A 27,484-nucleotide genomic window follows, 5' to 3' on the forward strand; every position below is an offset into this window, starting at 1 on the left:
ATGCAGTGAATAACTGGTGGGAGTTAATAAAACCAGTTCCTGGTTTATTCCTCTCTACCTATGCCCCAAGGTTGTTTTTCCTTCAACTAAACAAATTTCTAATCTCAGAGTTAGGGGAGGTGGAAAACATTGCAGAGATTTTTGGAAGGAGAGGAAGAGTTGGGCCGCATGAAAAATAAAGGCTTTTCAGTGGAATCTGTGGGATGGTGTCCTGAGGAGATGCACCTGGCTTTGTCCTTGTCAGCATTTAGGCACCTGGCCAAGACCTTTTTTGTTTATTCAGGCCATTGGTAATTAAGTTGCCTCCTAAGGTGGTGCTTCTCGTCGTCCTTATTGGGTGAGCATTTTATGTATTTTTGCATTGCTTTTTCTGCTTTTGATTTGCTTTTATCTGTTGTAGTTTCCCTCTGAGGAACCCCTTCTTTGCCTTGTAACGTGACTGAATGCCAACAGCCATCCAGATGGCATTAACTAGGCATCAGAAAGATTCTGAAGGGTTTCACACCTGCAAGCTCACCAGTTTATATTTCTCTCTTCTCACTGCTAGGTGGAAGAATCCTTGAGGCGGCTGAAGAATCCCTTACAATTGCGTCTTCCTATCGAAGAAATAAATAACAAACATTAATTTTTTTGATAATTATTAGCTTTGTTGAATTGCCTCATAAGATTTGAAACTGGAGTATATTCTGGACTAACATAGTCCTTCTGTTTTTGAAGGGGTTTGGGTGTGAAGAAATCTACAAGGAACAGCTAAAACTGTTCCTGATAACAGAGATTTCTTTTTCATGTTTTACAAAGAAATTCAGACTCCCCATGTATATAGTTTGTTTCTTAATACTGTTCACAATAAAAAGAAACATGTAGCAGCTACTATTGAATTAATAATGCATACTTGATTGAAAGAAGAGACAAAAATGATTTTTTAAATTTTTATTTTAATCTGGAACCCCTCTATTTGAATGTAACTTTATAATAAGGTAAATAAAAAATGCATTGCTGTTTTGGGCTTATTTTATTTTCTGAGTTAAGATCTGTTCTGCAAAAAAAAATTTTAAAGCACCTCCTAAGTTTTCAGAAATCCTCACATGCACAAATAGTTTCAGAGTCTGTGGCTTTTTATAAACATATAAGGTTTCTTGTTACATTTAAGATGCAAAGTCCACGGGGCACAACTCACCTGTACAAACATCACCACCCCAAACATCAGGGAGCATGTCCTAGCACCTATAGAACAATAGCTAATGGCCTGCAGTAGGTCAAGCCACTTAATAGTAATTATGAACTATAAATGGGATGCCTGGAACTCTTTTGACCATACCAGCCAGTTACACCAGTCAGTGGCAGTTGCACAACAGAGTCTGACAGTGTTCAGATGGTATTTGCCAGGCTAAAGTATGGGGATGAGGTCAGATAATGGAAGTGATCCTTACAAAAGCATTATTGTATGGGGGGGGGAGGGAAGAGTACAAAATCTAAAGTTTCAAAATGAAGCTTGCAAACTCATGCACTTGAAAATAGTTAAGGATTATTAACTGCTTCTTTCTTGCTCAAATGTAAAAAGATTGACTTATTTTCCAAAATTCTCTGAGGTTCAGTAAGTATAATGTTGATTGCTAATCCAATAATTTCAAATGCAGTGCATAAAAAGTACTTTCAGTTTAGAAATGCTGAATTTTATGGAATGTTCAGCATTGTACAACTTCCTTTCAAATTTCTTTTTGCAATTTTTCTAACAAGTTAAAAAAAAAGTCAGATTTTGAAATTATCTTACAATATTTACAATCACTTTTTTAAAAAAAGACCTTGCTGGTTGTAATTTGGGTACTTGGGTCTTCCATTATTGCTACAGTGGTACCTCGCAAGACAAATGCCTCGCAAGACAAAAAACTCGCTAGACGAAAGGGTTTTTTGTTTTTTTAGCTGCTTCGCAAGAAGATTTTCCCTATGGGCTTGCTTCGCAAGACGGAAACGTCTTGCAAGTTTGTTTCCTTTTTCTTAACACCATTAATACAGTTGCGACTTGACTTCGAGGAGCAACTCATAGAACGCGGTGTGGTAGCCTTTTTTGAGGTTTTTAAAGACTTTGGTGATTTTTGAAGCTTTTCCAAAACTTTCCCGACACCGTGCTTCGCAAGGCGAAAAAAAATCGCAAGACGACAAAACTTGCGGAACGAATTAATTTCGTCTTGCGAGGCACCACTATACTTTGTAGTTTTGCAAATCGTCTTAGTTGATCAAGAAAAACAAGGGTGATTTCTTAGGCAGACTAAAATAGTGCACACTGACAGTGCTTGACAGTGCAGTTCCAAACATCAGCTACACAGAAGCAACCCCATTGAGTTCAGTTGGGATTACTCCCAGGTAAAAGGGTACAGGATTGCAGCCTGAATCTATTACCCCATATGTCAAGATTGTGGATAGTTTGAGATAACCTCTTGTTACTGCTCCTCGGTGTTATTTTGATTTTGGGTAGAAATGCAGCTTCTTAGTCAACATTGATGCAAAGCAAGGAATCTGCTTTTTTCCTATAGCATTAAGATCTTTGCACACATCCACTCTGCGGTGAGCCACCTTCCTGTTAACCAGCGTCAGTAGCTCTGTGAACTCCAGGGAAGAACCATGTTTTCTTATCATCTCACACAGATCTTGAATGTACCAAGAGCCATTTACAGTCTCGCGATGAGAATAGTACCCTATTGCAAAAAGGGGGAAAGGGTATTAAGTCTTTGTCATGTCTGCAGAAAAACCTTGGATCTGAACCTGCATTCAATTATTATTTTTTAAACTAGCAAATAGTAATCTAAGAGATTATTAAACCTAATTCCATGCTTTGGGAAAGCTGAAAATAATCACACACCCTGATCTAAAAACATGTTTCCTCTGTCATCAACTGAACTTTTTAAATAAATATGCTTAGGATTACAGCCTTAGTCGGTCCTGAGGGATATTCATTTGTGGAACAAGAATGATTAAGGGCTTAAAAATATTTTTTGCACTATTAATGAGTACACCTTGCAGCAAGAATCCCATTGTCCAATTTCAACGGCAGAAGACAACAGGTGTACATCCACTTTGGACAAAGCTTTAATCCCAAGGCAGATATTTAAAAACTCTGAACTGAGGTAACTTGCCTGAAGCAGTCTAGTCTCAACGCTTCAGAGATACCTCTGAGCTACAGAGGGTGCTTTTGTTTTTTTACTTTCTCAAGCCAAATTTTTGAACCTTCCACAAGCAACTCCTATTAAAGGAAATGGGTGGTTTTTGCATACATTTTTTCTTATTGTAAATACAGCATGCAACCCTGCACATAGCAAGTATACAAGTATACACAGAGACTAACTTCAAGAAAATTGCCTCTTCCTTTTGTAGATAACTGCTATTTCAAGGAATCAGCAGTTACAGACAGCCTGAGGGGTGCATTTTACCTTCTGCAACCGAGTAACACATGAGGAAGTCTGCACCAGCAGGCAGTGTATATACGGCAGCAGCATCGACTTGTGTTTCATTGATTTCTGTTTTGCTATCCACTGTGTCACGGTGAAGGACTGGGTCGTCATGCCTATCTCCTCTGCATGCCTGTGGGAGGAGAAACGGTTGGAAACAAAGTCTCACAGCTGGACACCATTCTAACGCAGAACCCTTCCGAGTTCTGCCTTTGTTGACATACACTGAATATATACTTAAATATTTGGTTACGCTTTGCTGAGTCTTTTGGGAGGATGACTCAGCTTAGAAAGTGCAGCAAACACTGGGAAAAGGGTGTGTGTTTATAACCTTGGAATTGAGTTTAGAAAGAAGCATGCTTTGTACTTCCTATCATATGCATAAACCAAGGCAATACTTAGAAAACCAAGGGAATAAAAGGTGTCTCTGTGATACCCAAGAGATTTCCATAGACACATGAAGTTCTGTCTACCCCGAACTGAGGGCAGAAACTGCAAGATGCAGCAAATAACTGGGCCACTGCCTATTCGGTTGGAGGAGGGGGTTTTGTGTTTCCATTTTTTTCTTTTTCTGTATTGTTTCCAATAAAATACGCAACTGTCTCCTCCTGCCTTCCCTAGCCTGGTGGTGACCTGGCTGGTACTGGTGGGAATTCCAGCCCAAAACACCTGGAGGGAATCATGTTGTGGTTTAATTCATGAGCGCCACTTTCTCACCTGAATTATAAATACTTTTGGCTTCCCAACTAGGCTTGGGCATTTGTCTCCTCTGAACATCTTGGTTAATTCCTGTATCTTTATTTTAGCATCGTAGGCATAAACGTGATCATCTTCTCCATGACTCAGGAAAATGCACACAAAGCAGTCTGCATCTTCATGCTGGTCTGTGGACACTGCGAAACAATGCCGTTGAAAAACGTTATTTTAAAAGCAATGGTTGGTAAAGTAGTGATGAACAAAGTACCTGGGGTCATTTTGGAGCTGAGCTCAGCAAACCCAAGCTATCCCCACCCCTTAAAAAGGGAAAATAGCTCGTGTTCTTTTATACCAAGATGGATTGAAAATGTGAGCCATAGTTTGCTCTCAATTGTATCACTGGATCAATCTGCCGTACCCAGCACCTTTGCCAAATTCCTCATGAGGCCCTCAATCCTGCACAGCTGCCCTTTTGTATTCCTATTAAACCTCAAAACTAGAGGTTCTTGAGAGAAGGGCAATGACAGGCCTAGACAGCATCTTGAGAAGTAGAGATGTCACCTTGCCAACAAAGCTCCGTATAGTTAAAGCCATGGTTTTCCCAGTAGTGATGTATGGAAGTGAGAGCTGGACCAGTGAGAGCTGGACCATAAAGAAGGCTGATCACCGAAGAATTGATGCTTTTGAATTATGGTGCTGGAGAAGACTCTTGAGAGTCCCATGGACTGCAAGAAGATCAAACGCATCCATTCTTAAGGAAATCAGCCCTGAGTGCTCACTGGAAGGACAGATCGTGAAGCTGAGGCTCCAGTACTTTGGCCACCTCATGAGAAGAGAAGACTCCCTGGAGAAGACACTGATGCTGGGAAAGATGGAGGGCACAAGGAGAAGGGGGCGACAGAGGATGAGATGGTTGGATAGTGTTTTCGAGGTTACCAGCATGAGTTTGACCAAACTGCGGGAGGTAGTGGAGGACAGAGGTGCCTGGCGTGCTCTGGTCCATGGGGTCACGAAGAGTCGGACATGACTAAACAACAACAACAACAAGAGGTTCTTGACAGGAGCATTGTTCAGAATGAAAGGGACATGGGCCTTGTTGCCTCCATCAGGCCGGATTGATGATCTAGCATCCATACTAGGGACTCGGGTACCAGTGGCGTAGCGTGGGGGGTGCAGGGGGGGCCAGCCGCACCGGGCGCAACATCTGGGGTTAGGGCAAATCCACAGGTTAGGGGGCGCAAATCCACGGGTTAGGGGGCGCAAATCCACGGGTTAGGGGGCGCAAATTACTTGCCTTGCCCCGGGTGCTGACAACCCACGCTACGCCACTGTCGGGTACCCAAAAAGCTACTGCTTGGGCTATTGCTGTATCTGGATTCAAGGTAAGGAAAGGAGGCTCCTTACAGGCAGATTCAATTAAGAACTATGGGTGGGGCAAATAGTGCTTTCTTCATAGTGCTGGTGAGTACTATGAATGGAACAAGTTCTTATTTAGAGTCAGGTGACTTAATTGGAAAGGCTATTAAACTACTTCTAGTACCTTAGGCTGCAATCCTAACCCCACTTTCCTGGGAGTAAGCCCCACCGAATTCACTATGACTTACTTCTAAGTAGACACGATGAGACTGTGCTGCAAGTCTCATCACAATTTTGCTAGAGCCTACTTGGTGCATTCTGGCTGTTCTGGAACTGCAGTTCAAAACCAGCTTTGTTTCAGACTTGATATCACTGCTGCAACTTTCCAGATTTAAGTCAACCACAGCAGCAGGTTTCATTCATTAAATATAAAACACGCACCTTTACATTGTTGGATGGCTATCTAGTTTAACGTCCTTCTGATGCTGGAATACACTACTAGAGCATCCCTGATGTTGGTCATCCAGTCCCACTGTGTATTGGGAGACTCACTCTAATGGAGAGTAAATCTCCCACTATCACAACACAGTCTTCCACCTTTCTTCCTAATGGTGCAACAGAAAACATGAGTGTTTCCATCCTAGTGGCAGCCCTTCAAATATTTGGCCATCATATATGCTCTTGGGACGCGGGTGGCGCTGTGGGTTAAACCACAGAGCCTAGGACTTGCTGATCAGAAGCTCGGCAGTTCGAATCCGTGCGATGGGGTGAGCTCCCGTTGCTCGGTCCTTGCTCCTGCCAACCTAGCAGTTCGGAAGCAAGTCAAAGTGCAAGTAGATAAATAGGTACCACTCCAGTGGGAAGGTAAACAGCATTTCTGTGCGCTGCTCTGGTTCGCCAGAAGTGGCTTAGTCATGCTGGCCACATGACCCAGGAGCTGTACACCGGCTCCCTCGGCCAATAAAGCGAGATGAGCGCCGCAACCCCAGAGTCGGCCACGACTGGACCTAATGGTCAGGGGTCCCTTTACCTTTTTATCTGCTCTTACTTATTGCTATTATAGTTCAGCTATTGATTTGTCGATCTGGATCAGGCATAGGCAAACTCGGTCCTCCAGCTGTTTTGGGACTACAACTCCCATCATCCCTGACCCCTGGTCCTGTTAGCTAGGGATGGTGGAGTTGTAGTCCCAAAACATCTGGAGGACCGAGTTTGCCTATGCCTGATCTAGATACTTTGAATCAGTTCAACTCATAAGGAAACTAAGCAACTCTGACAGTACCATATTTCTTTTCTATGATTATTATTTTTACTGTTACACGTTTTTATCAAGAAAGGGTTAAACAAAAGGTTTTAAGTTGAACACATTCACTATTAAAGCTGTATCATAATCATAGCAGAATTTACTCAAATAAAGCAAAGTCACTTACCGTTGTAAATGTTTTGCAACACTTCAACTGCTTTAAGGTCATCAAAGCACTTCACTTCAAACCCAAGCTCCGTCAAACTAGTATAAACAGGAACAAGAAAAGTCTTACAAGTTGCATTTGTTTCTTGATTTTTCTCTTCTTGAGAAAATGCAGTATTAGAAATGTGTGGGGTACTAATAACTAACCAATGACATATGACATGGTTTCTCCAAAACAGCAATAAAGGAACAGGCAAGGAAACAACTTTTTTAAGAGAAAGCTATCCCAACTGTTTTAACTTGAGTAATCTGCTGGGAAGCAGTTTACGAGTGGCTTGATCTTAATTGAACAGGAACCAGGGGTTCCTTTCGAAGCTTTCTTGGGACTTCTCAAAGCAAATACTGGATCAAAAAAGTATATTGATAGCTCAACACTCTCCCCTCTGCACCCCATTATTGATCTGCCATATAATTTATTGGTTGATACAGTGTTCAAGAATAGAGGGAAAATAAGGTATTTTCTCTCCTACAACTCAACAGGTTGCTCTGTGTACTCCTATGCTGCACTCAAAACTGCTTAGAAGCCATTTTTGGCAAGTAGGTGGTCTATAAATTTAATAGAAAAATAATGTGCAGCCACAAGAGTGGGCTGGGTGTCTTCTAAGGTACACTTTCAGTTCATGTGGCGTCATGCTTCTCTGCAAAACACAGGTGGCTTGTGACAGACAAGTCAACATGGGAAGGGTTGCCATAGGTTTGAAAGCTGCATTCAAAGTGCTTTATATACAGTCATTCTTTCAACTGCACCTGTAATGTTCACCTGTATATTGGCCGGTGAGTCACAATGACCAGCTAAGAAGCACATGTCTGAGGCAGCATTTGAACTGTGGACTTCACAGCTCATGCTTTTTTAGTCCTTATAGTGCACTCATTGTCAGGGCTTCATCATTTTTATACACGATGATTTTGTCTTTAGGAAACTTCATTCTTTGGCTTTTTTATGTATAAATGGCATGAAGTTGAACTGGATTCTTCCTACTCCACCCACAAACTCACGCATGCTTAAAAATAATTTGAGAACATCTCCACACCTGCGTTTTAGGTTATCCCTGTCAGCTTGGGTGCCACGTCTCTCTGGTAATGTCAAGTGCCAGAAAAAACGTTCGTGGTTGAAGATCAGAGCAAGTCCCCTCCTCTTGTGGTTCATGTTATACTCCACTGCTGGATCAAAAAGCTGGATGTTTCTACAAAAATAAGGAGTTTTCAGTTATTAAATGCAGTCTCTCTCTCTCTCGCTGAATCCACTGGATCAAGCCAGGATGCAAAGAACTGTACAACTAGTTATACATGGCCAGAGGACTTGTATGCTTCTAAAATAACAGGTCCCAATTCCATATGCCAGTTGTAGTTTTGCCAATCAAACAGGATTTATTCCATATGAAGACAGTCCAGTCATTGTATATACACACACAAATATAAACACATTGCTTTAGGATAGAAAATTTACGCAGCACTGACAACTCTTAATTCTGCGATAAACCCAGTTACAAAAGTCAAATAATCAGCAAGTACAATTTTGGCTGCTCCTAAAAAAGTTATATTTTGTATTGTGAGCACTTCAGAGCACAGCCATACTTATTAGAGATCCAGTAAATATTGGGGGTGTGGTTGTTAGAACAACAAGCATATACTGTGGAAAATACTTTTCCGTCTCTTTGTTTTCAGCTACAAACAGCTGTTCAAGGACAATAGAGATCCTTACCTTTCACCAATGGCATCTGTTTCAGTGTGGTTTTGCTGTCCATCTATAATTTGAAAATAATTCAAAACATGGTTGGCCCAATATACTTAAAGGCACAAATGAAGTGCATATAAATGATCTATTTTTCAAATAAGCTTATAAAGAATGTAGCATCAACATGTTCCAAAGATGTTTTCATTTGAGATAACTGGGTTTGTTCCTGTATTAAGATTTTGCTGTAGTAAATCAAGAGCTTCTACAACTCTTGCCCCCAAATCTGTAATTAGCAATCTAAAAAATAGCACCGCTACTTTGACTCTTGTTGTTGTTTTTATGTATTAAATTTTGCTGACACCTTTCTCAAACAAACCCAAGGCAACTTACAACAATATAAAAATATACAAGACAAAGTGAAACAAACTGAAACAAAGTGAAAAACTGGCATTTATCCACACAATATGCAAAATGTAAAAACGGAGCCCCAATATACCAAGGTCTCAATAACACTGTGTGTTCCTGTAAAGAAGGTTGACACCAAGACAATAATTGCTTATCCCAGAAATTAAGTGTCTGCCTTCCAGTATTATCATATGCCTGAGAGCAGAAGAAAGTTTTTACATGCCATCAATTGTACTTATGCATGAATAGGTATGTGCAGATTTCAGTCCTGCTTTTCCCCTCCACTGTTCCTGGCTAACAATAAAAAACAGCATTTCATCTTTTTAAATATTTTACAACTTTTGCCCTAGTTAAAATATTGAAAGTGTATCTGAAGATCTATCTTTCTCAATCTTTTTGAAACTCGAAACTTCTGCCTCCTGTCTCTACTCTCAAGCCTAATCAATTGTCTTTGGCATAGGTGGACATGCACAAATCCTTAGAGATCTGTTTGTGTGTATCGTTGGATCACAGCACCTGCAATGAACAGGGGAACATTCCATTCTAAATGCACATACAGAGAAGCTTCATTAGAACAATAAGCCATGCTTACAAATTTAATGTGTATTAGTTTATTCCCTATGCAAACTATCCAGCTTGGGTTAATGAAGCAAGAGTGTGCCACCTTCCCATAAATCAGATCCACCTCTGAATGTTTTCACCTCCACAGGAATACACCCACACCCCACCTGGGGAGAAAGATTTCCTTCTCCTGCTTGCTCCCCTGTTCTGTTCCCACTTAGAAACGTTTTCTAAGTGGGAACAGAACACTTTTTTGAATAGCTTTCAATTATATTTTGAACGAACAGCAGATACTTTACCTCTGTCTTGCAGTACATTCTTGCTGTCCACATGGATTTCTCCTATGGCAGAAAACAACATATTTAGTGTTGCAATAAAAGTGTAGACTGTTCACTTCTTTTCTATATATAATTGTGTTGGTTCAAAGGCTATGTAGATTCTGCTTGCTCATTAAACTCAAGAAGACTTTAATCCAGCCTTGGCCAGGTGTCCAAGCTGTTTTGTGCAGCTGTGTGCCTGCAGAACAGTGACAGGGAAACTGTAGCCTTCCAGACACTCTTGAATTATATAGAAGACCTTGTCTCTGGCCATGCAGGTTGGGACTGATGGGAATTGAAAGTCCAGCAATGATGCGGCTCTAAGACAAAACATGGGTTAGCATGAACAAAAGGGTTCCCAGAGAAATCACAGCCACTGCACTCCTCCCCTGATCCACCTGCTGCAGCAAGGTAAATTATGATTGGGATTAGTGTGCTGACCAAACCTGGGCTCATAGCTTGTCTTCTTCAAAGAAATCATGAGCTGTAAAAGGAAGAAATGTACAGCTCACATTTTCTCTGGAGTAGAAAATGGAAGTTGATGCTGCCCTAAAGACTGTCACATTGTTGTTGCACATGAGACAATGGAGTGTGCCTCTGGGGGGTGAAGTCAAATGGCTGCATTAGCAGCACTGAAGTGACCTCCCTGGAGCACAAACCTGGGCAGTGTTTATGGATGTCCTGAGCTGCACAAGGACAAGACTCCCCCCCCCCCTCTTGGCCTCACTGATGTGTTTCAAAGGAAAGCAGAGGGATGCATTTGGCACCAGCTTGGCAGGAGCTGCTGGAAGACGCCAGCCAATTATCTTAGGGACACCACTCTAGATTTGTATAGGGCATGGGTAGGCAAGCTAAGGCCTGGGGGCCAGATCCGGCCCAATCGCCTTCTAAATCTGGCCTGTGGACGGTCTGGGAATCAGCGTGTTTTTACATGAGTAGAATGTATCTCTGGGTTATTTGTGGGGCATAGGAATTCGTTCTTTTCCCCCCTTCAAAATATAGTCCGGCCCCCCACAAAGTCTGAGAGACAGTGGACTGGCCCCCTGCTGAAAAAGTTTGCTGACCCCGGTATAGGGTTTACTCCTTAGCCTTGTCTTCTCCCGAAGATATTCCCCCAAAGCAGCAGAGGTTTGGGGTCAGTTTTCCTTCTCCTAGATGGGCTACCTCCCAGCTGGATGAGCCCCACCTGCCCCTCACTTCCCTCCACAGCACATGCAGAAACTGTCTTCTTGACCACTGGTCTTGTCTGCTCAATCCGCAAAAGCCTGTCTTCGCATGCAGGGGAAGTCCCTAACTCACTGAAGGTTTGAGACCCACCAGGCCAAGTCAAAGCCATTCTCGGGCATAGCTGTCAACTTTCAGATTTGAAAACAAGGGCTCAGCAGCCTCGAAAATAAGGGATCAGCAACCTCACCTGTTCCGGGGACAGTCTACAGGATACAGTATCTAACAAGCCGGGATAGCAGCGGGAAACGGCGCTGGAATAAGGGAATTTCCCGCAAAAAGGAGGGAAGGTTGACAGCTATGTTCTCGGGGTGTGGCTTCTGCGGCCGCCTGCTGGCAGCTTCTAGGAGCCACAGGTGAGAGCTGAGCGCACCCTGTACTGTTCTTTCCAGTTACCCCCAAATCTGGGCGTGGGTCTGGCTGGCTTTGCAGCACCACGGAATAACCGGCTCTCCCCAGCAGCCAAGCACCCGACTCCCTGCCCTGCGGGAGCGACAACAAACGTGCCCGGCAGCTACAACCCAGCCCAAAACACAGCGACGCGGCCACGTGACGACAAGGAGAAGGAGGGGCGGAGCGGGAGGAAACACAGGAAGGCGAGAAAGAACAAAGGAAGGAGGCGAACAGAAGCCGACTCGAAGCCAGGAGGACAAAGGGCGGGCGTGGACAGCACTTTTGCTTTCTCTCTCCCCCCACCCCAACGGCAAAAAAGAATAACCCTTAGTGCCCCCCTGCTTGAACCAAGCCTCAGGAGGTCCGTGTATCATATATTGATCGCTAAATGCAAGTACAGATGCACAAGCCATTCTTTCCTGAACACGAGCGTTCTGCAGAGGATGCGAGTTCTTGCATGCACACCACCCATTTCAAAGAGTCCTGGGAATCGCGGGTTCATAAAGGGTGCTGGAAACGGGGGCTCACTGAGGGGTGAGCTGCAGTTCCCAGGGCTCTTCCGGGGAGCAAAAAGGCTTTAAATGGACTGGGTGTCCCCCTGGTTCCCATTCAGACGTTGACACGCAGGCAGACTCCAAACCCCACCGACGGGATCCCTCGCTCTCTCCGGGGGTTAAAGGCGGCGCGCAGGCTTCCTACTGGGGGGCGCCTTTTGGAGACCCGTCTCCCGCGGCTGTTCCTCCCCGCCGGGAGAAATCTCCGAGCTCTGACCATGCAGGCGGAGAAGCCGAGCGAAGGGGAAGGAAGAGCCGCCACCGGCTGCACCCGGGCCGCGCTCAGGCTTCCTGCCCCGCCGCCCCTCGGTTTCCCCACCAGTGCGCAAAGGGCGCCTTTGTGCACAGACGCCCCTGGCGCTCGGCTTCCGGCGCCTACCTGAGCCGTTGTTGGAGTTTCTCTGCCGCTTGGAGCTCGCCATGGCTGGGCTTTCGACTCGCACGCCCGAGACTGAGGGAGGAACCCCCTTGGGTGCTGCTTCTGCCGGAGTCAGCGTTTCTCCTCCTCCAGGCAGCCGCCTCCCTCCGCCCACCTTTTTCTCCCCCTCCACCCAGCCCGAGTTATCTTCCTCTGTCCCTCTCGGTTATCCAGGCGGGGCGTGGGCTGCTGCTCCTGGGTGGACGCACGGCTCGAGGAAGCTTCCGTGTTCCTTCCCTCCGAAGGTCAAAGAACTCGCCAGGGCTTGTCCCCGAGGCTTGTTTTCGTTGCCAGCCCCCAACCCTGCCGTCCCAAGACGTGTCCAAGCAAAGCAACAAATGCCAACCGCCTCCCCTCCCCAAGGTGTATACAGTAGTTCCAAGGCTGGCCCAGTTGTGAGGTAGAAAAATAGCACAGGCTTTCTTTCTGGCATTAAAAAACACATTGATAATAAATATAATAGCAGATAATAAATATATAGCAGTTTGCTGCCTATTGCCTAATGGCTGGGCCGGTCCTGTTCCTACAACTTAATTTATTTTTATTTTATTCTATAATTTTTCATAACATTTTAGAATATTCATTTAAACAACCTTAAAATATCGATGACTTCCCTTCTTCTCTTATCATGATTCACTTTGCAAAACATAAATCCCTGCATATTTTACATAAACTAAACCATTCAATATTTCATTATTACATCCATCAAAACTTATTTACAGTACACTGTTGTATTTATCTTAATGCTGCCAACGGTCTCAAGTGTACGCAGTGGTGTAGCGTGGGTTGTCAGCACCCGGGGCAAGGCAAGTAATTTGTGCCCCCTAACCCGTGGATTTGCGCCCCCTAACCTGTGGATTTGCACCCCCTAACCCTAACCCCCAGATGTTGCGCCCGGTGCGGCCGGCCCCCCTGCACCCCCCACGCTACGCCACTGAGTGTACACAATTCCACCCCCCCAATATATTAACTAAACATTTTCCAATCTTCTTTAAACATAATTTAAAGTGCATGTTAGTAGGAGCAGGCCAGTGCATTTTGCCGCCTGAAGCAAAAGATGTTGTTCAATGTCTTTATAAACAATTCGGATGAAGGAATTGAAGGGATACTCATCAGATTTGCAGATGACACCAAACTGGGAGGGGTAGCAATGCATAGAAGACAGAATCAGAATTCAAAATGACCTTTCCAGATTGGAGAACTGGGCCCAAGCTAACAAAATGTTTTTCAATATGTAAGGTTCTGCACTTAGGCAGGAAGAACCAGATGCACAGATATAAGATGGGGGACACCTGGCTTACTAGAAGCACATGTGAAAAGGGTCTCTAGGGGTTTTGGTGGACACACTGAAAGGAAATTTCCAAAAGGCAGTTTTTCTGCCTTTATCTATGGGTATTCTCATTGCCTCCATCACCACCCCGCAACTACTGTAAGGCTGTAGTCCAGGCTTCCTGAACCTCAGCCCTCCAGATGTTTTGAAACTACAATTCCCATCATCCCTGACCACTGGTCCTGCAAGCTAGGGATCATGGGAGTTGTAGGTCAAAAACATATGGAGGGCCGAGGTTGAGGAAGCCTGCTGTAGTCCTCCTCTAGAAAGAAAATGTAATTGACTAGACATAAAAATGGTTAGCATTCAAGGGTGTGTACCAATGTTTCCACTTGACAAAAATAAAACATGATATACAGGCTGCTGGCAGGGTGGTAGAGGATATAAACATCACCTGTGATGTAACCCAACACAAAAAAGCCACTAGCACAACATACACTGTTTCTAACATGTAACATACTGAAGACTAGGAATCGTATCTAATGGTGACTTTGGGCTAGCAGAAGCGTGTCTGCTTGCATAAGTTAAACATCTGGTTGCTGCTAACCACAATTCCTCCTACCCCAAAAAGCTTTCCCTGCCAGCTGGGTAGAGAATTGGTATGGCCCACAAATTGTAAGGAGGGTTGGTGAAAATGGGTTGTCTCACCTTGTTAGCAGAAGCACTTCTAGCACAAGGGTACCATTGACTGCAACCCAGTAACTCAAATGGACCTTAAGTCTAAGGATCTATCCCTACTTAAATGGGAGTGAGCTCCAATGAATCCATTGGGACTAACTACTGAGGCGTTTTTAGGATTGTGCAGCAAGTGTAATAATGTAAATGTTGACAACTTCCAGAGGGATCACTGTTTGTAAGTAGAAAAGCTTCTTCATGAGGCTGGCAAGTTCCCACTTAGTACCACTAAATCCAGTGTCTTCTGTGGTGACCACTTCCAGGACCGTCTGATTAACATTGCAGGAAGCTGCCTCATACACTGGTCCACCTAGGCCTGCATGTTTGGATGATGGGGGCTTTCAAGAGTTTCATGTAGAAGCAGTTCCCAGCCCTATATCAGAGACTGAACCTAGGAAAATGTGCATGCAAAAAATCCACGTGCTCTACCATTGTCTTATGGCAGGCATCTCCAACAGGTACATCACAATCTACTGGTAGAACACAGGGGTGTCCCACGTAGATCACGGAATGAAGTTTAGTGATCGCCTTTGGTCAACTCACCCCTAAAAAAAGCTCAACAACTCCTGCAATGGCAATGGGTAGATCGCAGCCGGTCTTTTTATACTGTGAGTAAATCACAGTCTCTTGAGAGTTGGACGTGCCTGTGTTATGGCACTCCTATATAAGAATCACCTTTTCTTTCCAAACTTAAAAATTAAACCTTGGTCAAGGTATACCTGGAATCTTTGATCTCTTAGTCACAGTTGTGTCAACCCTGTGCTAACATAAATAAATAAAACTATTGGGTCACAGTAACCTGATTTCTGACCCATATACTGTATAAATTTATTCAGTTTGCATTAACAACAACAACAATAATAATCCCAGACACATATTGACATGCTGTAACCTTTTATTGTTAACTTTAATTGTATTTTAAATTGTTTTAATTATTTGGTTTTAACTGGTTTTCATTGATAATTTTAATATTTCTTGTAAACTGTTTAAAGGTTTTTATGACAGTCAAGCAGTATACAAATCTTTAAATTGTGGGGAAATACAAAAGACCTACGGTATGTGGAGTATGGAAGCCCAATCACCACCTGTAACTAGATATTCTCTTCAGAGCTGCAGACGCCTTTTCTTCTGCACCTAATTTTTCACCAGGCACAAACATCTCAGTATAAAGGGCTAGAAATAAACTTCCTTTTTCAGAAACAAATGCAGGTATTTTTCAGGATATTGTACCATGTGCAATAGTTTATAAATGTATTGACATTTTTTTTGAATATTCAGAAGGAACCTTGGTCACTATTTATATAACTGACATTTCAATGCCAAAAAAAGTCTTATGCCATGTTTGTTGAATTAACATTTGTTAAGAATGCAAAGGGAACATAGCTCAGCATTCTGTAACTGGCCAGAACTTTTATGATTCTCCAGCATTAAATGGTTAACACAGTATAAATGCTTCTACCCCAAAGTGTGTTTTGGCAGGGGGGTATGTAACTCTATCAGTTCTAGATTTTAGATCCATGATTAAAGTTTACACTCCTTCAAACTTCTCCAAATTGAAGTTCTCTTGCTTCTGGCTTGTCATTGCTTTCATTAAAATATCTAGAGAAAGTAGTTTGCTCTTCCTTTCCTCTGGCTTTGGTTTGTGTTTCGCAGATTGCTCCTACTGAACTTTGTACCTACAGCAAGCTAATAATATAAACTACTAGCTTTGAGTCACATTGCTAGGAATGCTCTTGGCAGGCCAAAGTAGTCCTGAAATTTGCTGTTTGAATTGCATCTTCATTGCACTTGTGTATTTCGATGAAAGGTTGTTATAGTGTACTTTTTAGGAGCCTTGTATTAAATACTTCTTCACAAACCTACAGCTTTAGTTCTGAACCTACTCTTAACCAGAATTTTATTGAAACAAGCCAGCTTCATAAGTCAGTAAACAAAAGCTATGCCTAACCACAGTTTGTCTAGCTTCAGACAATTGCAGTTAGCCAAAAATGGAAGGGAAAGTTTCTGACCTTGCAGCCACACTGGGTGCTGCAGGCTCTCATGTTACATCCAAATGCAGCTAGAACAGGGGTTAGCAACCTTTTTCAGCCATGGGCCAGTCCACCGTCCCTCAGACCATGTGGTGGGCTGGACTATATTTTTTTTGGGGGGGGGGGGGGGAATGAACGAATTCCTATGCCCCACAAATAACTCAGAGATGCATTTTAAATAAAAGCACACATTTTACTCATGTAAAAACACCAGGCAGGCCCCACAAATAACCCAGAGATGCATTTTAAATAAAAGGACACATTCTACTCATCCCGAATCATCCATGGGCTGGATGGAGAAGGTGATTGGGCCACATCCGGCTCACGGGCCTTAGGTTGCCTACCCCTGAGCAAGAATAAAGGCTTGTAAAATGAATCCTGCAGATTTTCCTCAGTATAGTATGCTTCTCAGTTAAGTTTTATTTATAGCAAAATGACATGACACACACACTGCTTTGACTCTTTAATTCTTCTCCCCCACTTTACACAAATACAGTTCTTTTTTTCTTTTTCTTTTGCAAATTTTCACGCTAAATTATTTCCCAGAAGAAGATATATCACAGACCACTTTTCAAGTAATTTCATTCAGTAGTTTCTAGTGCTTGTGTGTTCAGAACTTGAGAACAACTCAGCATTAAAAGTTCACATTCTTTTATAAAAGACAAAATACATTTGACAAAAAACTCTATAAAATCAAAGATAAAAAAATGGAACACCCATTTTGTAGGTTTCGATCCAACTAAAGTTGGTTGTGACCAAGACCTATTAAAATTAATAGGGCAGACAGCCCCACTGTTTTGATTGGGTCAGTTATAATTAACATTAGCAGCATGGGAACAGATTATTTCTCACAAATTACTTCATTTTAATATATATATATAGAAAAGGTTAAGAGAAATTCTATTTCTATTAATATCAAATAGGCAAGTACAGACAAATAAATTAGAATCTTTTTCTATTAAAGTCAAATGCGAAAGTACAAATAAATTATTAAAAATCAAGTGGGAAACAACCCTTGCAGAGTTCACAAAGCAATTCCATAAGCCTAAAACACAGAAACAATGGTAAAAGTATTCACTAGTCATATTAAGTTCTGAAACAGTACAGAAGAAACAGGTTTGATAGTCAAATGCTCCGCACACTAAATGCAAATAATTCTCTTGTTCAGGCCAATAATACATATTAAGACACCTTTACTTTACAGAATGTCTATGTGTCTAAAAACACTTGATTAGAGATCAAAAATAATTTTAAAAATTTATAGTGTTCTTGGATAATTGGGGAGCAGGGGAATCAATAGCTTGGTTTCATTGCTTTGGCAGATGGATTTGATGCACCCTAGAATTCCAACATGTAAACAACTTAACTTGGTCAGTTAAAACTTCAAGGGAGATATGCAACCAAGTAATCATCAGAGTAGATCCAATGAGGTTAGTGTGCTTAATGTACACAATAGTGGATCTAGTCTGAATATGACTCAGTCAGGTACCATCTATAGTTTTAAGGCACTTGAGAATCTGTTGTTAAAGTAATCCTTAAACACTGAGATTAATAATCTGACATGCTATAATTGTTGGTAGAGGCAAATAGTGATCTGGCGCCTATTCACTCAAAAGTAAGCTCCACCGGAATCTGGGGTGAGCAGAGAGGCAGTTTGGGGGTCGATGCTGGAGCTGGTAGGAAGCGATTGGTGAGTAAACAGCAGGATGGTTGCCACTTTTGCTGCTTGGTACAAAAAGGACCTAAGTACGGAGACCTTGAAGGCAAAACTTGCCCACCAAAAGTCCATTTCCCGAAAGGAGACCAGACACAAGGAGTTTAATAAAGGCAGGCAGTTTGGACTCACTGATGTCAATGCACAGGCATCAAGAAATGGTGAGTCTCCACTGCCGGAGGAGACAGGTGAAGGGTACTTACTAAGGAGCAGCACAAAGTCAAGCCAAAAATCAAGCGTTTCAGCTAAGTCTCATGCCTTCCCTGCCTTCCTTTCAAAATCAACAAATATACCGGTGCTTAACAAGCCAAAGGAGACGGTAACAAAAGGAGCAAGTGTGGAAATGCGGTTAACAAAGTCAAAGATGAAGAACCAATTGCAAGAATCAGTCAGACCACTAGCTAGACCACCGCATTCAGTGATGGTACCTAGCAAGGGCTCCACTCTGCAAACAGCTCAGCATAACCAGAGGCAGATCTTCGTAGAGAAACCCCCCAAAGAGAGGAAAGGGGCACAGCCTACAACTTCCACAACTGCCGCTGGAAGAGTTACAGGAGCCACAGCTGCTGCTCTGACCAAAATATCACAGATATCCTGGCCTGCTGTGAATGCAGGTCTTCCGCTGCAGAAAAGCGAAACAAGGAATAGAAAACAGCAGCAGAGAGGGGTCAAAAATGCAAAGGTAACAGTGTTGTGTGGCATGAAAGAGAACCATTCAGTGGAGCCTCTTAAAGAAGGCGTGATCACCCAAATCCCTTTGGATACAGCCACAGAGCTGGTTAAAGATAACCTTCCAGCCCCTATCATCCTGGCTCTTGCACCACAAAGGAGAGAGTGCTCCTTTGCCCCTGAGAATTTTGTGTTCAAGCCTCCGGAGGGTTTGACTACCTACAAAGTCAAGCCAATGTAAGATGTGCTCCTGTCGCCCAATCTTTGCTGGAGCCCTGCAAAAGACCACCAGCAAAGTCCCTGGAGAAGGTGCTCTGGAAGTTTTGCCACAGGGCTGTGGGCTTAAACAGAAGGTCTCTAGCCCAGGAATGACAAAGGCAGTTCTTCAGGAACATCCATCTTGAATTTCCAGGTGCTAAAACAGAATGTGTTAACTAAAGAAACAATGGATGCTACTCCCTTTGAAAAGCAGATCAATCCACAGAAAGTGGACCTGCCAGCAAGTGATTCGTCTGACCCAGCAGGAGAGCCACAACAAAATTGAATCACTCAAGTCCTTCCCAGGTTCTCTTCTCAGTGACTTCTCCTGCGATGGTGCAGTGCTTGAGCTTCAGCCCAAACTGGATGGCAGCCTCTTCATCACTCTGAGGAACGAGGCGGAGAAATTTGCAGTTCCCACTCTGAGGAACGAGGCGGAGCGACCTCATTGTTTTCTCTCCCCTTACTTAATCAGAAGGGGCAAAATAAGTTTGATTTTTATTTACAAACCGGGGTGGGTGGGGGGAGTGGACAGAAAGAAAATTTACTGTGGTTTTTCTATGTTAAGTACTATTGAATGTTTAATAAAGCTGGTCTGTGTCTTCTCGGGGGGGGGGGGGAGTAAGCTCCACTGTTTTTAAAGGGGCTTACTCCTAGGTAAGCATGCAGAGGATTGCTGTGTAAGGCTGAAAAATCTAAATATACTTACTAAGTGGTAAGCCTCAGTGAATAGTGAGACTTAATTGAACATACATAAGGTTCATTAATTAACTGAACACACACAGGACTGAACTACAGAAGCAGAAACAGAATATCTACTCAAGGGAATATTCCACTATAACAGCAGCATAAGATTGCAAACAAAACCCATACATTTTTAAGGCATTTCCCTTCTGTCCATAAAGCAAGGCTCTGAGGAGATGCCAAATGCTGGTAAGACCAAAGTTTGACCTACTTTTTACCCCATGCAATAGTTACGGGTGTTCACCTCTATCAGTTTAAGAGCAGCATCCACAATCCCCTCAAGAGGAAAAACTCACGTAGAGGTACCACTCCGAGGCCAGTTGCCAAAATTGCAATTTTCGCTTTCAAAGTTGTATGCAAAAGATCCTTAAAGATTAAGGATGCAAAGGTGACAGAGGGAAGAAGTGCTATATAAAAAAACTAGTGTCTTCTACAGAAGTGTAGACCAGCTTGACGCTCCGACTGTATGCTTTGAACAGCTTTGTAACAACAAAAGGGCTCTCACAACACAGATGAACTGAACCAGGTCGAAAGCTTCTCTCTTAAAGGTCTGTCTTGTCTTCATACCGACACATACATGCTGCTCTTTGACTGTCAAGGTATGGCTTGCATCCTAAATGTATGACTGCGTCAAACACTAGTTGAACTGTTGATTCACACGCTGCAAGGAGGAAAAAGCAAATAAATTTTTAAATTATTGTACTGAGGCCCAGTTGGCACTATAAAGAAACAAAGCATCCACTTAACCTAGACCCAACACAAGGTATGCAGCTTATTCTGCTGAATGACATAAGATGAAATTTCAATCTATTGAACAACCAACTTATACTTGTCACTTCCATCACCATCATTGCTCAGAGTAAGACCACCACCATGGGAATTGGGGTGGATGTGGAAATACGATCCATGTAGAGGTACCAGCTCCACACGTGCTTGAGATAATGACATGTAGTCAGCTATAAGGTGAGTGAGCCCTATATCTGTTTGGGCAAGTTTAAGGTTTGGTGGGCATCCGGTTCATAGCAATACACAAGCAATTCAGCTCCTGCAATAAGACAGAAGCTGCTTGTATTTTGCACTGCGCTGATCACAGCCTGCAAGATTTGGCTAACTCATAAGTGTGACTGTGGCCAGTCTACACTGTGCCAAAAGTAGAATTAGCCCCAGAAAAAGACATTATGTTGTGACCTTCTTTGCACCAAACTTGCAGAAATCAAAACTGCAATGAAGGCCTAAAATTAAGAACTGGCAGATAATAAACCATCAAGAGAAGTTTTTTATTCATCATATGGTAAATCTAATATTCACTCTCCACACTGCTATAGCAATTTGGTGGAATTGCTACATGCTAATGGCTTTGCTTAGGTAGGACATCTGCTAGGAGGACGTGTCTTTTTCACATTCTACTGTAAGGGGAGGAATGTTCAGTGGTGACACAAGATAGAGCAGCATTTGCAAACAGGATACCCTCCAGATGTTTCGGACCACAGTACAAAACCTATCCAGTCCAGGACTACACTCCAAAACCTACTGACCCAGCCAAAACCTATCCCAAAACATCATCTTACAGAGCTGCACAAGGAGAGAAGAATTCGACCAAACTGGGCAGCATAATCATGCATTGCTCAATGCAACATTTCCAGTATCAGGCAAATCCTTCCACTTTTGTGCAATGATGAACACAATCCATACTTCATCATCTGTTAGAAAGTGCTCTTCTTTATTAGCTGCACACAGGCACTGGGAAAACTGAACAGAGTTAAGTCACGTTACTTTGTGCCTCCTGGTTTTATTATTTCTAATAAAACACTACCTACAGTTATATGTCAGCTCTGTAAATATCTGTTATAGCTGCGTTATTCCAGACAAGCTTACCTTGTACGCTCTCTGGTATTCCCAGTGTCTTCTGTACATCTCTACAGATCTTAGAGAGGCAATATTGAAACTCCTCGTCGCAATCGTGTTTTTTGTTGCCACAGGTATCGTAACACCTGTCATGTTGATTGCAGCATTTTGTCATTGAAGGAATGCCAATGTCAAACTGAGAAGCAAGTTATAATAGTCAGCATTCCTTGAGAACAGTTGTGAGACTTGTTATTATTATTATTTTTAATGTACTAGAAGATGAAATTGTGTCTCCTGAGGGAAACTCATGTATTCTGTGGTTTTTATATTGAAATTTTATATTGTGAACCACCCTGAGATCTGCAGATGAAGGCTGGTATATAAATATTAACAACAACTCCTCAGAACCAGCTAGAAGAGGGATGAATTTATGCTCCAAAAATATATCAAGAAGTTAATAAAACAGATCAAGTCTTAAAGGAGAATTTTAATAAACCAAATAAAGAAAAGCCCACAGGAAATTTAAGATGGAAATTGGAAAAGGATTTTCATCAGAGAAACCAAATTATAAAAGTTTCTCTAAAGCAGTCATGGGAGCAAAGATCTTGTTGGATTTGAGCTCCCATCAGCCTCAGCCAGCATGGCCAATGGTTAGTGATGGTGGCAGATGTAGTTTAAAACATCTGGAGGATCACACATCTTAAAGTACCGGTAACTAGGAAAAGGGGAGCCCAGTTACTCAGTCTGGAGAAACTGGCACTTTGTTGTTCTAGTTAAGCATATATTTCAGAGGAGCCGAAACCTAGAATTTGCACATTCAGAGACAAACTGATAATCTCATAGGGGTCAGAGAGGACTTTTTGAGCATATTGGCTGATAATCTTGTAATGTGGTTTCCTGTAACAAAATTTACTAGCTTTTGCTGTACAGGATAGTTCTATTATCAGATTCTCAATGCATCCAGCACCCCGCCTAATACCCTCAAGCAAAAAAAAAAAAAAGTGTTGATCTATCTACAGGACTAAGAGACAGCTTTTACACAACAGGAGCATTTAGGCTGGCAGAATAAGGGGTAGATATCTTGACACGTGAGGTGGCAATGAAGGAGAAACAAATCCACAGTGCTTCTTCATGCAGTACATGGTTAAACTATGGAATTCGGATTTATGGGAGGCATTGATCCATGATCAACCGAGATGGCTTTAAAAGAGGATTGGACAAAGCCATGGAGGGGAATGCTGCAGATGATGGCAGTAATGCTTCAGAATACCAGCTACTGGAAAACACAGCAGCGAAGAGTGCTGTTGCGTTCAAACCTTGCTTGTGCGTTTCCCACAAGCATCTGGTTGGGCCACCGTGACAATAGGATGCTAAACTAAATGGGTCATTGGCAAGGCCCAGCAGGCTCTTCTTATGTGTTGTGCGATGGGATTCAGCTGGTGGAGTTGGCTGAATGCGGACAAGGTGCTGGCAGCTTAGACGCCTAACTACATTTTCTCTAGACTTCTGCACCTCTTGGCTTACTGAATCTAGCAGAGAGAGTTTGACTAGTTGGGTGCAGAGTGTGGTTAATGTTTCAATGCACGAACGGGTGGTCCCTGCAGCCTTGAAAGAGGCGGTGGTGTCATTACTTATAAGGAACCAGCTGTGGACCCCTTGGACTGGAATAACTACTGACCAATCACAAATAACTCCTTTCTGGGGAAGGTAGTGGAGAGTAGTGGTGGAACAGCTGAAAACATTATTGTATAACATAATCCCAATGTGGGTTCGGGCCTGGCCATGTAACTTTTTGTGCTAAAGCACCTGCACAAAGCATTTTTGTTTATCCAAAGCCTATCTAGACACAGATGTTGACTAGTTCAATCTTTTTCCTGTTAATTTTAATTATCTTTAAATGTTTAAAATAATTATAAACTGTTTTTATTAATATTATCTGTAAATCGTTTAGAGGTTTTACTACAATCAAGGGGAATAAAATTTAATAAAATAATAATAATAATAACTGGCCACTGTCTCAGAATGAAGGTTCTCATATTTTAGACCTATACTTCTGAGGCTGCGAAGACTCCTCTTGGGAGACTGAAAGATTTAGTTTTTTTAATTTTTCAAAAGCGATTTTGAGAGAATAATCACAACACTTTGTGCTTAGATGAAAACAATAGCCTACTATTTACATAAACTAGTTGCACATTTACTATTTATATATTACAGTCTCTCCATATAAATGTGAGTGTTTTCATAAATTTAATACAGGTTAATCCAGTTACATTGCCATTAAAGCATCTTTCCTTCTTTTCATCCAAGCACAGATGAAGCTACTGAGCAGGAGGAAGTACTTGATAAAAAGATACTTACGTGAACTCCAAAAAGAGGAGAACCGCAGCCATTGGGTGGCGAAGGCTTATAGCCATAGCGAGGTAAAGGCTTATATCCTGTAAAATACAAAGAATTCTGAATATTCAACATGTTTTATTTCCACCTGATTAGATGTCTCAAGGCAGGAGCCAGTGAATAATATCCAACTGGTACAGATGTATATAAATTATCTGTACCGTAGAATTCAATAAAATAACCCAGTATGAGCTGTTATATACACTTGTGTGTTTGGAGACTTTAGCGTAAGGAAAATTAATTTATTACTACATTTAGATTCTATCTTTCCTCCAAGGATTTCAAAGGGGAGTCCACATGTTATCCTGACAAAAACCCAGTATTGGTTAGGCTGAGATGTGGTGACTGACTCAAGGTCACCCGGGGAGGATCATGGCTGAGTGAGGAAGTGAATCCTCACCTTCCAGGCCCTAGCCCAACTCTAACCACTACACCATTAACTTGGAACTACAGTGGCGTCCCGCAAGACGAATGCCTTGCAAGACGAAAAACCCGCTAGACGAAAGGGTTTTCCATTTTTCAATGCGCTTCGCAAGACGATTTTCCCTATGGGCTTGCTTCGCAAGACGGAAACGTCTTGCGAGTCTTGCGATTTTTTTCGCTTTCCCCCCTTTTTCTAAGCCGCTAATAGCCTTTAATAGCCGCTAATAGCCTTTTAGCCGCTAAGCCTTTAATAGCCGCTAAGCCGCTAATAGCCTTTTAGCCGCTAAGCCGCTAATAGCCTTTTAGCCGCTAAGCCTTTAATAGCCGCTAAGCCGCTAAACCGCTAATAGCGCTAATCCGCTAAGCCGCTAATAGGGTTGCTTCGCAAGACGAAAAAACCGCTAGACGAAGAGACTCGCGGAACGGATTATTTTCATCTTGCGAGGCACCACTGTATTCTGTACTAAGGGAGCAATCCTATGTTCCCTGGGAGAGCAGCTGAGTGGGGTGGGGAGGGACAGGATGATGGAGATCTTTCTCCTTGGGGGTGGAGAAGGAGTTCTGCTGCTGGAGGTGTTCCTAGGGCAACAAAAGAAAGCTCTGCTCCTCTTACTGGTCCACCATACCCAGACATAAGCTGTTTTATGGGCCTGTCAGAGGAGGCTGTGAATCGTCAGGATCCTAATTCCCCTCATGTGGCTCTCAAGAGGTTGTCCAGAAGGGAATGTGGCCCTTGAGTTGAAAAAATCTTTTTTGCTCCTCCAGAAGTGGCATCTCCTGCATCACAGAATCTCCCTTCCCTTAGGATTATTTAAAAAGATGCATTTCTCAAAACACATAGCATATCTAACAATTTAGGGAAAAGGTATACAACCATAGTTATGAAGTTATATTTTTAAGCAACACCGTTTAAAACGTAGCTTGTTTTCCACATAGCCATCTTCTCATCTCCTTGACCAGAGATAACTAGGGGTAAACCTCAATCAAATTGGTTTTAAAAACTGGACTCCAACTGGTTAACCTGAACTTTCAGTGCTGATGAAGGAAGAATGGATTATTTTACACAATGATTTCCAAATACTTCAATCCACAGTTTATCAAAGTGGTGCCTAAACAAAGAAGGATGTATTTATAAAAGCTTAGTCTTTCTGTAATATAATCATTTGGCACCATTACAAGTTAACCTCAGACCTGACAACACTAAGAAGCACTCTGCTGGATCTGATCAAAGGCCCATCTAGTCCAGCATCCAAAACAAAGAGAACTTTGAGGTCATGATAAAACAACCAACAATACTAACACAGGCTTATTAAGCATCCAGGAACCAAGACAACAATGCACTAATCTTTACCGTCAACATTTTAAAAGGTCACTGTTGTTGGCTAGCATCACAAGTGAGATCCTAAGGACGCATGTAAGTATGCAAAGCTTTAAGATTGAACTGCCATAAGGTTGGCAAACGTATTTTAAGCGGCAGCTTTTACTCCTTTACATAGAATATGCCCCATTAAAGCTCAGTAGAACTTATAGGTCTGCATCTTTCAACCAAATGGACCCAGTGTGCACCTTCTGATCTAAAGAGAGTTTATTTATAACATTTATACGCCAGTGTGGCATGATAGTTATAATGTTGGACTAGGACCTGGGAGAGCAGGGTTCGAATCCCCACTCTGCCAATGAAGCTCAATGGGTTACCACGGGCCAGTCACCATCGCTTAGCCTAACCTACCTCACAGGGTTGTTGTGAGGATGAAATGGGAAGCAGAACAATGTACACTGCCTTGATCATTGGAAGATAAAGGTGGTATATTAATGTAATAAATAAAAAAAACCTTGCCTTCTGAACCCAAGGAGGTACATACAGGATTCCCAGGAGATCCCTTATCTGATCACACTTCATGCACCTTCCAAACTGTTTAGACTTGAACCTAACGCTTTCAAGATTCAGTAAAAAAAGGTAAAGGTACCCCTGACCAATAGGTCCAGTTGCGGACGGCTCTGGGGTTGTGGCGCTCATCTCGCTCTATAATAGGCCAAGGGAGCCGGCATTTGTCATGTGGCCAGTATGACAAAGCCGCTTCTGGCGAACCAGAGCAGCGCATGGAAGTGCCATTTACCTTCCCACCGGAGCGGTACCTATTTATCTACTTGCACTTGACATGCTTTCGAACTGCTAGGTGGGCAGGAACAGGGACCGGTACCAACCGGGAATTGCCGCGTTACCCTCCACCCCGCTCTCCCCACTTCTTTAGGGCACTATCGGCATTACCATCGCTGCACTTATACTGACAGAGCCCATCCTCTCCTCCCAGGAGATCCAAAGCAGCATTCAGGTAAGTGTCGATCTTGTGGACGCCGTTCCTGATGGTCTTCAGCGTCATCCTCCAGTCGGGGGTCTGGGCCTCCTGGCACTGGGCGGGCAGGGGCCGCATCCCCAGCAAGCCGCAGGTCACGAGAAGCGGCAGCAGGGCCCGGCTCATCGTCTCTCCCGGGCGCGCAGGGGCCAGAGTGCCAGAACGCCGCCCACGCGTGGCGCAACGGAGCTCCGCGGATTCGGAGGGCTCGGGAGGGAGGCGCGCGCGCTGCCGGGCCGGCTAGTCTCCCGTTCCTCCCGCGGGCAGCTGCATTACGCACGTACAGTCGCCGCCGCAGGCAGCCGCCTCGCCTCCACGGCGCTTACCGCTCGGAGGCCACGGAAGCGCTACCATCCCGGACAAGCCCCTCCGGTCCCTGTTTGCAGGCGCGCCGTCCGCCTCCAGCAGCCCCGCCTCGGTCGCGTCGCGTCAGGGCGCTTCGGGCGCAGAGAAGGAAAGGGGGCGCGGCTAGCGCTCTCCCGGTAGGGAAAGAGGTCGTGGCGGTTGGAGGTAGGCGGTGCGCGGTGGGCAGGCTCTT

General features: G+C 43.3%; 3 protein-coding genes and 1 pseudogene across 6 annotated transcripts in view; 2 read left to right on the forward strand and 2 right to left on the reverse strand.

Moving 5' to 3' along the window:
- The window catches only part of MCUB (mitochondrial calcium uniporter dominant negative subunit beta), a 61,768-nt gene extending 60,758 nt beyond the window's left edge, over positions 1-1,010 (forward strand). For all 4 annotated transcript variants that reach the window (XM_028743119.2, XM_028743118.2, XM_077933910.1 and 1 more), the window contains exon 8: positions 548-1,010. In XM_028743119.2, coding sequence (XP_028598952.2) covers positions 548-625 — 78 coding nt within the window. In that variant the 3' untranslated portion in view covers positions 626-1,010. The remainder of the gene's footprint in view (positions 1-547) is intronic.
- Positions 916-12,669, reverse strand: CASP6 (caspase 6). Its single transcript, XM_028743120.2, has 8 exons — positions 12,472-12,669; positions 9,904-9,945; positions 8,666-8,708; positions 7,995-8,147; positions 6,926-7,002; positions 4,161-4,336; positions 3,426-3,576; positions 916-2,693 (listed from the first exon to the last, which is right to left on the reverse strand). The coding sequence occupies exons 1-8, from the start codon at positions 12,512-12,514 to the stop codon at positions 2,455-2,457; spliced, it is 924 nt and encodes a 307-aa protein (XP_028598953.1). The 5' UTR covers positions 12,515-12,669; the 3' UTR covers positions 916-2,454.
- A 4,326-nt stretch (positions 12,670-16,995) lies between these two features.
- On the reverse strand, positions 16,996-27,394 carry PLA2G12A (phospholipase A2 group XIIA). The gene is made up of 4 exons (XM_028743923.2): positions 26,862-27,394; positions 24,134-24,210; positions 21,806-21,971; positions 16,996-20,591 (listed from the first exon to the last, which is right to left on the reverse strand). Exons 1-4 carry the CDS (start codon positions 27,070-27,072, stop codon positions 20,473-20,475), a joined length of 573 nt encoding a protein of 190 aa, XP_028599756.1. The 5' UTR covers positions 27,073-27,394; the 3' UTR covers positions 16,996-20,472.
- LOC114604101 (disks large-associated protein 5-like) lies at positions 18,252-19,472 on the forward strand (annotated as a pseudogene).
- Positions 27,395-27,484: the final 90 nt, after the last annotated feature.

This window comes from Podarcis muralis, chromosome 9 (genome assembly GCF_964188315.1).
Source record: "Podarcis muralis chromosome 9, rPodMur119.hap1.1, whole genome shotgun sequence".
Taxonomy (NCBI): domain Eukaryota; kingdom Metazoa; phylum Chordata; class Lepidosauria; order Squamata; family Lacertidae; genus Podarcis; species Podarcis muralis.